A 10423-nucleotide genomic window follows, 5' to 3' on the forward strand; every position below is an offset into this window, starting at 1 on the left:
ACATGAATTACGTGCACAAAAGGAAGAAAAGGTTAAGAACCAGCACTCGGTCCCTTATGCAATGTGTAACTTCTTTGATCTATTGCAGATTTACCTAATTTCTAGGGAAGTGTCCTACACTAAATATAACTTAAGAGAGTGTGGGGATATTGTTTGTATTACGTGTGCTTTTGTGTGTGACACTTTTATTACATTGTGGATCCCATTAAAAGTATAGAACTAAACCTAGCTGTCAGTCATTTTGTACAAATGGCATTGCGCCCCTCTACACATCAATTAACGCCCTAAAAATTGCACCCTTTCCATCACTTCATCACTTTTCAATAACCCCACTCCACACAATGAAATCTTATTTTTGTATTGTTGTAGAAAAACTGGGTGTACTGGGTCCGCCCAACTCCTCTCCATGGCCTGTGCAAACTTCTCAAACTCCCCAAATCTGCCATCATGTGCTATGGAGGAAATCTAGATGTACTTGCGCAAATTGAGGCACATAAAAGCTGATATTGCGCTCTACTGCAGCCGCCGCAATTCGGAAATGACTTCTGGTGCGTTATATTAGATTCAGTCCATAAACAAAAAAGATAATAATGGCGTTGAGGTAATAGAGGTCATCCAGACATATATACATACATAATAATATATGGAACCTGAATAAATTCCCAGATATGAAATTTAATAAAACACCAAGTACATAAGTATAAATACAATAACAGTCACAAATAAAATGCAAAATTTAAAAACCACTAAATCTCCTGAAAGGTAATATGGTTTGTAAAAAATCCAGATATCTGTTAACGGAATAATTGATATAGAATAGCTTCCAATAAAAATATAGTCCAGAAATAATTGGAGGATCACGTGAAATCTCTAAAATTTGATCATCATATAAGAGCAAAAATACATAGTTCCAGGTGTATAACAAAGTATAACTCCAATAGGGAGAGATTGGTATTCAAATAGAGCTCACCCAGGCAGTGGAACAAATCCAAATACAGATATCCAGCAGAAAGAAATAATGACTTCTTACCAGTTCAGAGACTGAAGTTATAGTCTACGGTAATATGACTTCACCGCTGATGTTAGTACAAGTAACTCACTCTTAGCCTCCGTGTGGTTCTCTGGCGTTTCACATGTCCCAGCAGGTGCACCTGCTTTTTCTGCCATACAGAAACTCGATAACAAGATGAAAAGTTCCTGCTGCACAAGGGTTCTCCGCTCGTAATAGAAAGAGCTCAGACACTAGTGTCAGGAGTGCTAGCTATGCTTGCTGACGTGTTTCGTCCCAGCAGCTGGGACTTTCTCAAAGACTTTCCCCCTCTCTCATCTCGCTCCTCTTAGATCTGTACTTAACGCCGCTGCTAGGCTTATTTTCCTCTCTCGCCGTTCCACCTCTGTATCCCCACTCTACCAAGCCCTTCACTGGCTACCCTTCCCCTACAGAATCCTTTTCAAGCTCCTCACTCTGACTTACAAGGCCCTCGCCAACTCCACTGCTCCCTACATCTCTAACCTTATCTCTATTCAAACTCCCTCCCGCTCACTGCGATCGTCCAACGATCATCGCCTCTCTTTCCCTCTGATTACCTCCTCTCACGCACGTATCCAAGACTTCTCCCGCGCCGCTCCCCTCCATTGGAACAAGCTCCCCCGTTCCATCAGAACTTCCCCTAATTTGTCCTCTTTCAAACGAACATTAAAAACCCACCTTTTCCTTAAAGCCTTCCAGTCTCATGCCTAAACTCCCACCGGTCGGCTACCTCTCTTTCTCATCCCTTCTTCCCTTCTCCCCCTTCCTCGACTCCGTCACCGTTTCTCCCGTCTCTTCATCTCATCCATGTGTCTGTCTGTCTTCCCCTCCCTTTAGATTGTTCGCTCCTTTGAGCAGGACTCTCCTACCTTCTGTTTCCATCACTTTTAACTGCGCTCTCCAGCTACTCAGCTCACCTCCTCTCAGTCCCTCTGCCCTCTGTCTCCTCTTGCTTCTCTCCGCTCCCCTCAGTGACTCTCAACCTGTCATCTGTGCCCACCCTCTTGGGCCATAGTTACCTGCCTATACTCACTTTTCCCCTCCCTCCCTCTCTTTCATGCTGTGCCTGAGCCCCCAGAGTTATAGTGCTTACTGTTACTTGTACTGTGCTGTTTCACCTTGTACTGTACCATTGTTTGCCCTTGTACGGCGCTACGGATACTTTGGGGCACCCTATAAATAAAAATTAATAATAATAATAATAATTTAGAGAAAAGTCCCACTGCCAGTCCATGGTCTCTGCTTGAGTCTAACTGAAACCAAGAAGTTAAAACTCCACATATTTTCAAATTATAAAAAATCAATTTAAAATTTAAATTGATAATAAGATAGCAAGATTAGCTAATTTCTAATAACTTTTGTGTTGTTTTCTGGTAGAAATAGATTAAATTAAACATGTTTCTAACCAATCTTTTGTGTGCTGACAATTTCAGTGACATGTATGAGTTTTAACACTTTGCAGTCAGGAACTTTGCTGCTAGTTGACCCTTAATACTACATAAACATCTGACACGTTTTTTAATGTAAAGATTTTTTAATGCAATGTAATGTTAATAAATAATTTCTTCTTTCAGTGACTGCTAAACTGATATGTCATTTATTTACCTTTATTTATATAGTTCCTACATATTATGAAGCCCTTTACAGATAAACTGTATTAATTCACATCAGCACTTGGCCCAGTGGAGTTTACAATCTGTATTCCCCACCACATTAAGACACGCTAAGGTTATTTTCCACAGAAGCCAATTACCACTATGTTTAGGGACTGTAAGAGAAAACCAGAGCACTCGCAGGATACCCACAAAACTCAGAGAGAACATGTGTACACAGATAGTACCATGGTTGGAATCTATCCCATGACCCCAGCACTGTGAGACCGAAAGGCTGACTCATCATCATCATCATCAGCTATTTAGATAGCACCACTAATTCCACAGCGCTGTACAGAGAACTCACATCAGTCCCTGCCCCATTGGAGCTTACAGTCTAAACATACACACATACAGACTGAGAGAGGCTAAGGTCAATTTTGATAGCAGCCATTTAGCCTACCAGATAAGGATATGGTCAGGAATTGAACTCATGACCCCAGTGCTGTGAGGCAGAAGTACTAACCACTAAGCCACCGTGCTGACCCTTTCAATAGAACCTGTAAACAACAACAGAGGCAGCTGTTGAGGATTAAACCAATATTCTTGAGAATGCAGCTTACCAGTTGATTAGGTCCCACTGATGTTATTGAGCCAATAAATGACCAATAGTCTGGAATCCCTTGTTCCTAGTAAAGTTGTATTCAAATAAATTTTGCCTTAGCCCACATTCTGGAGGCTTCCATTGACAGGTGCTTTTAAAGACTGTACATAATTACATTTAAACATGTTCTGAAAGATAACAACATCATATATGACACACCTGATGTCCCACATTCCTGATGAGATGTGAGGTAAAACATGACTTACAAAATCATGAAAAAGACTGTAATAAGTTAAATATCTCATGTATTCCAGTTACTTAAAATAAACTTGCCATGTTATTACACCATGATACCCATAGTGCTCCCCATTGGCCACATATGTTGTCTGCAGGGTATACATTCGCTTATGAACAGATTTTACAAAACTATTATGTCATATTTGGTCATACAAAAGATGACACCTGTGAACCACTGTCAGTTTTTCAGTGACTTTGGATAGGAACCTGGAACAGTACTGTACGTTCTATATGCTGGACTCCTGTGTCTGCTCCTGGATCAGTTGCTTTTTAAATCTTGGAAACAGTGAAGCTTTTTCCCAGAATTCCTTGGCCACAAAATAATAGCATAGACTATCGAGGCAGCAGTTCAGATCGCTAAGGCCTTGTGCGCAACGAACAAAATCATTAATAGCTTTTAACACTGAACATTCCAACTGCAAGGACTCCAGAACAAACCGTATAATATTTCCAGTCCCTGAAGGTAAGAAACAAAGCAAGAAAATTGCCAGATTAGCGGACACTATATTGATTGTTTTCTGTATGTCCTTCTCTTCATTAGCACTCAGTTTGTCCTTTCTTTTCAGAGTCCTTATTATTTCTATGGAGCAGAAAGTTAATATGACCATTGGAACACAGAACCCAAGAATGGAAAAGTACAAAGCTATTTCTAAAGGCTTTGCAAAAACTTTTCGGAAACAGGTTTTCTCACCGAATTGTCCTTTCGTAACGTCCACGTAGATGCGTGTAGCTATAAAAAGAAGCCAAACAATCCCACAGGCCACTGCCGCCTTCTTTGGAGAGCGAAAAGCTCTTGCTCTCAGTGGAAACTTTATGGCCACATATCTGTCTACCGATATTAAGGTGATGATGGCAATGCCCATGTACATGTTCATAAAATAAATAGAGGTCTGAACACTACAAAGTGCTTTTCCCAATTCCCAATCTCCTCTGATTGCATAGATGCGGAAAGGGGTGGTAAATAACAGACAGCAATCGCTAAGAAGGAGGTTCATCATGAATACTCTGGCCTCTGTCCACTTCTTCATTTTAAAGCAGAAAACCCAGATGGCGAGTGAGTTAAATAATATGCCAAGAATCATGACGATTGTATGTAGGATCTGCAAGAAAAGGTCTACATCCTTGTTTCTTCCGGTGACATAGGAGCAGGTTTGGTAGCTGCGATTTCCTTTGAAAAAACAAAAAAATTTAAATTAAAAACAAAAAATTACGGATCATGTTAATAAAACAAGAAATATGCCGTACTTTATAACAAATTAAAATGTTGTAAATATATATATATATATATATATATATATATATACAATTAAAATTATAATGCTGGGGAATTAAACACAATAAATATATTTGGTTATGTTATGGAGGAGAGTAAACATAACCCATTGCCTTAATTTAATAAATTAAATGATCTTTTAGCAGCAATGTATGTTGCAAGAGACTTTGCTTTTTTTAAAAAAAAAAAACTGAAGTACAAGTACAGATTCCTTATTACACTTGTAGACAAAAACATTTTCATTAGTACAAAATTTCCTTTCATCATGTATAAAATTGAGCCAATCTCCCAATCACCCCGCCCCCTCCGACTACCCCATTTTGAGAGAGATAATCATGTCAGTTACATCTAAACCAATTCTGAGATTGTAAAAATACCCAGTTATTACGTTTTAAGTAATTTTTAAGTAACTTGTTTCAAAATACGTGTTTTCAATTTATTGGGATTGATTAGTTTAACATTTTTATTATTATTATTATTATTATTATTATTATTATCTTTTATGTATGAGGCACCCCAAAGGGTCCGCAGCGCTGTACATAGAGCATGAGATAGCAGTATAGGTTACCAATAAATGGCATACAGGGTAGTATAAAAACAAAGTGCAACAAGTACAACTTAGCAGAGAACAGGTACACAGGGCAAAGAGGAAAAAGTGAATTCCAGTGTACAGATAGAAAGGGGAGGGAATAAGGGGTTGAGCCTGTGCCCTTAGCCCAGTAGAGTGGGCACCACTTACAGGATCAGAGCAGAGATGGAGAAGTGGAGGCACGGATGAAGAGGAAAGATAGGGGCAGGAGTCAAGTGACGAAATGGAGAGAAGATGTGGAGGGCTGACGACAAAGGTAAACTGGAGAAGGAGGACACGAGGAGGGGAGCTTACAATATAAAGGTGAAGGGGCGACTGACAGGAGACACAGAGTAGCAAGATTGGGTGAGGGACGAGAATTCTGAGGGGAAGGAAGCACAGGACTAAGGACTAGGATGGGGCAAGGTATAGAATAGTTAGTAAAGAAAGATAGAGAAGCGGGTTGGAGGAGGGCAGGGTTAGGTGGTGGAAGTGTAGCCTACCCTGAACAGATGGGTTTTGAGGGAGAGTTTAAAGTTTGACAAGCTAGGGTAAAGCCTTATAGAACGGGGAAGATCATTCCAGAGAAGGAGAACAGGACGAGAGAATTCTTGAATGTGGAAATGATAGGTGAGTACTAGATGGGAGGTCAGGTGGCGGTCACTGGAAGACCGTAAATAATTAAAATAATACTTTAAATAATATAGGTCATGTGCAAAATTTGCAGATTTAACACTCCTAATGCTGATACATCATGATACTTCACATTAGTTCTACATATTGATATAGTGTAATATGGGTTCCAAGAACATCCAGTAGTATAAATGCAGCAGTTACTAGTGAGACTACTGCAGAATGTCAAGAATAAGTTACTCATGAGACCTGGAGGTAACGTGTGTTTTGCTGATTCACAAAATAAGTTATGACTCAGTGAGTTGCACAACTGGACACAACTCTGAAGGTTAGGCAACATACGTGAGTTCTATCTGCAGGATCTACAGGGATTAGTCTTATAACAGGTCGTTCACTTTGTAAACTATACTTTCTTTACGCTCTAATCTCTGCTACTTAATTGACTTTTAGCCACTTTTTTGTATGATGGTCTCATCCAATCATGGAAAGCTGCAATTTTAATTTTCACACATGATCTTCTCCACACAGTTAATGGGACAGGTGATTAATCAGTCATTGAGGAGATCTTAGGTGATTCTGAGAAAGAAGTACTCAGTAAAATAGAAAACATAGGTAGGGGTTGTTTTCCTTTGTGTAGTTAACTGTATACAATTGCATAAAGTCACATTGTGTATAATTGATAAAACTGAAGAGATTGGAAATCACTTGCACTGCCTTGGCCTAAAACTTAAAAGTGGGACCAACTCATTTGGAGCAATCCTTGAAATCTGAGTGTAAAGGTTGCTCCCTGACTATTGCTGTATGAAAACAATGTATTCAGGGTAATATTTGTGGGAGAGGGGGAAGAGCATACATAGAATAAACCTTTTTACAAGAAATGGACGAGTATTTTATATATAATAATTTATCCCTTGGGTGATGCAACAAACACTACAGCACAATGTCATTCCAGAGTTACTGTTTTAAAAAGCTTCAAAACACTGCAATAAAATGTTAACACTTGTTTAACCAGTGTGCTGAAGTTATCTTCATTCATTTCACTAACAGATGTCTGTTATTTGAAAGCATCTGGCAAGTAATACATTCAGGTGGAATACCATTTATCTTACCCACTGCAAATGCATGACAATCTCTAATTAATCACTAACAATTTTTTACAACCAACAGTAAAAGCAAGATCGTAAAGATTACCAGTGGTTGACGAGAACAACGTTGCAGAGGTCACAGCCATGTGTTCACCAATGGAGGTATTTCTATAATATTAAGACATTAAAAAGTTATCTATGCCAGTATGAAATGTATGTGCACTGATGATACCATTGTTAGGTAGAAAAACAACTTACTTTAAATCCATGGTCTTTGTGTACATCCAGCAAGAATCAGCGGGAATTCACTGCAACATGGGCTGATAACACCAATACAAATCTTTCTAGAAGAAAAATTCAAAACAGCTGTACAGCAAGGAAAGTACAGAATTACAGATTAATTCACTACGTTCTTCCTAAAGAATTTGTCGAAAACACCCCCTAAGCAGTCAGCTCTGTAAGTGTAACAGAAGTGAGAAGAGGAACTGACATATAGTGAAATCAGTTTTGTATTTACTGAAATATGAGATCATTGTATTGCACAACCGAATTCTTAAGTACATACCCTGATTCATTCCCTTATAAAACACACACACACACACACACACACACACACACACACACACACACATATATATATGTACATACACACACACACACATATATATACATATATATATATATATATATATATATATATATATATAAAGAACAGCAGTATTAATGGTGGCGGGGAAACAAAATTAACAGGTTCATATTTTGAATTTTTAATTTCATTCACAGAATTAGGTGTCATTAGTGTCTGGTGCAAATATACACCCATTGAGCCATTGCTATATGTGTTCTAAGTACTATACTAACTATAATCAAAATTGTCCCCCAACTCAGACCACTTTCAATTCCAATAATCTACACAATGTAGATTGTGGCAATGTGTGAAACTCACCTGAGGCACGCTGTACAATAGTTTGTCTTTGCACTGAACAAAGTCTAACATCCTACCCATCTAGAACCACCCATTCAATTCATCATCATCAACATTTATTTATATAGCGCCAGCAAATTCCGTAGAACTTTACAATTGAGGACAAATACTTTAATAAACAAACTGGGTAATACAGACAAAGAGGTGTATGGCCAGACAAGGGCTAGACCTCCTTTGAAGAGGTAGCACAAGCAAAGCATCTCCCCTACCAAGGTCTACCAGTCTCGCACTGAAAAGCGCTGATGCACTTCCTGATACATTTGGAATGTGGGAGCCAGTGTAATTAACAAGATTTGAACCCTTGGACCCCAGCCCAGGGGTCCCAGTATAATGGACAAGTGTCTATAAGGCCCCTGCCAACTACCAAAATAAAAAGAATGCACACACACACATACTTCTAAATGAAGCAAAGTTTAATAAAAGACTTCCCAAAAACTTGTTCATCACTTTATTAAATAAAAAAATGGATCCACTATAATTCAAATGAAAAACAAGAACAACATCTTATTTTCTTCCTTCTTCACAACTCAACCACACACTCGTGAACAACCAATATAGAACGACTAGAGCTGGGAGTCCTCTGGTTTCCCGTTCACTGTCAGCCAATCACAAGCTTTATACCATGGTGACAACTGGTGAAGGGGAATCCCAGAAAATTCTGAATTTGATCATTTTACATACATACATGGATAAATCGGGTCTTCATAATTAGATGTGGATGTTAAGCTGGCATTGTGGCTCTTGGAGGATGATTAATATCCTATACAGAATACCAAAAAAGCATTTCCTTGTGCATACTTGCAGTGAGAGTGTATAAAATATAGTAGAGCCGTTATCATTGTATCAGTCTGTAGCTGTGGAAAGAGCTCTAACCCCTGTGCATGCCTGTTCTCAGAGGGAAGTGTTTTGTTTCTTACTGTGCTGTATATGGAGTTACTCAGTCTAGACTAGTGAGCTAAGATAATACTTTGTAAAATGTTACTCATGTGGATAACTGAAGGGTGTTATTGTTATTGAATTTTATTATCATATATTGAATATGGAATGTTTTTATATGTGGATGCATCGGAAAGGACATACAAGGATATCATTCCCACCATTCACCAAGTGTTAAAAGGGGAGATGTGTGTCCATGATGAAAGTCCATATGTCCTGAGATTGGTATGAATAAAGAATAATAGCTATTGAGGTGCCATTTAATTTGTTCTTTTAGCCATGTTATCAGTTTATTGGTGTCTAGTACTTCAGGTGGAGGGGGGAAATCCGCTTTGGGTAGATGCAAGAATTAGGTTAAACTCATGTGGAGCAGGGAATGATGTGCAATACATACAGACCACCTAATCTGTGTAGCAATACAGTAATTTTAATGTCTGTACAGTTTAACATTTGACCATGTCTGAAGAACTGATAAACAGACAAGCATCTTATATAGGATTTTGCATAAGAATACTCAGTAAGCCGGGTTTGTTACTATAGGAACTTATACAGCATATACAACGTCTATGTTAAAGAGCAATGTTGTAAAGCGTACAGGAGCGCGCTGGTATGTGTTTAGTTTCAAGAATCATTCTCTGTATGCAGCATTTATGCTTAACAGCATAGAAGAATTTCGTTGTATGTATAACCAGAATAATCTACAATAATCTTTCAGGACATATGATATTTGGCCACATTCACTATGACTGCAGTGTGTCACTTTATTTATCATTTATTGTAATTATAACTGTATTTTTATTCATTTCTTAGTGTCACACTAGACATAGCAATGCATACGCATTTTGGTGGACCAATGAAATGTCGTAAAATTATAGCCACGCCCCCACACATGCTGGTCACACCCACTGGTGGTGTCACTTGGAAACCCCCCTCCTCAAATCCTGCGTTTGCCCCTGTATGTGTGAGTGTTATGGAACTTAGACTGTAAGCTGTAATGATGATCTAACGATGTGAATGACAAATACTCTCCGTACAGCACTGCAGAATTGGTGGGGAAACATAAATATATGATGATGATGCTGTTTTTCACCAAACCGGTACCATTCAAAGTATAAGTCTTCAGGATAGAAGTGCACACTGAACAATGAGATAAAGTTGTATATTATCTTTGCATATACCGTATATACTCTCTCTGTCTCATAATGGGAAGCATTCTGGTTTAATATCCTCTTAATTAGTTATGGGGAAAAAATGCATATATTTCTATTGTAATCTTTTGGGGAATCTATATATTTTCATTTATTTTTCAGAAACACTCCTATAATTATGAATGTGGGTACATTGGTATCCTGTGGATATGTTCCTCATTAGACACAGGTAATAGCGTGCAAAGTGCACTTAACAGGAACAGGAATTATAT

The 10423-nt window shown here is 38.5% G+C and overlaps 1 protein-coding gene across 2 annotated transcripts; it reads right to left on the reverse strand.

Moving 5' to 3' along the window:
• Positions 1-2621: 2621 nt before the first annotated feature.
• LOC142143661 (G-protein coupled receptor 35-like) lies at positions 2622-7595 on the reverse strand. 2 transcript variants are annotated; one of them, XM_075201679.1, is made up of 3 exons: positions 7341-7595; positions 7189-7250; positions 2622-4691 (listed from the first exon to the last, which is right to left on the reverse strand). In XM_075201679.1, the coding sequence occupies exons 1-3, from the start codon at positions 7364-7366 to the stop codon at positions 3751-3753; spliced, it is 1029 nt and encodes a 342-aa protein (XP_075057780.1). In that variant the 5' UTR covers positions 7367-7595; the 3' UTR covers positions 2622-3750. The 2 variants fall into 2 exon arrangements, with proteins under 2 accessions (XP_075057780.1, XP_075057781.1); XM_075201680.1 differs by lacking the exon at positions 7189-7250 and having other exon boundaries at positions 7341-7594.
• Positions 7596-10423: the final 2828 nt, after the last annotated feature.

The sequence above is a fragment of the Mixophyes fleayi genome, chromosome 3, assembly GCF_038048845.1.
Source record: "Mixophyes fleayi isolate aMixFle1 chromosome 3, aMixFle1.hap1, whole genome shotgun sequence".
In the NCBI taxonomy this organism is placed as follows: Eukaryota; Metazoa; Chordata; class Amphibia; order Anura; family Limnodynastidae; genus Mixophyes; species Mixophyes fleayi.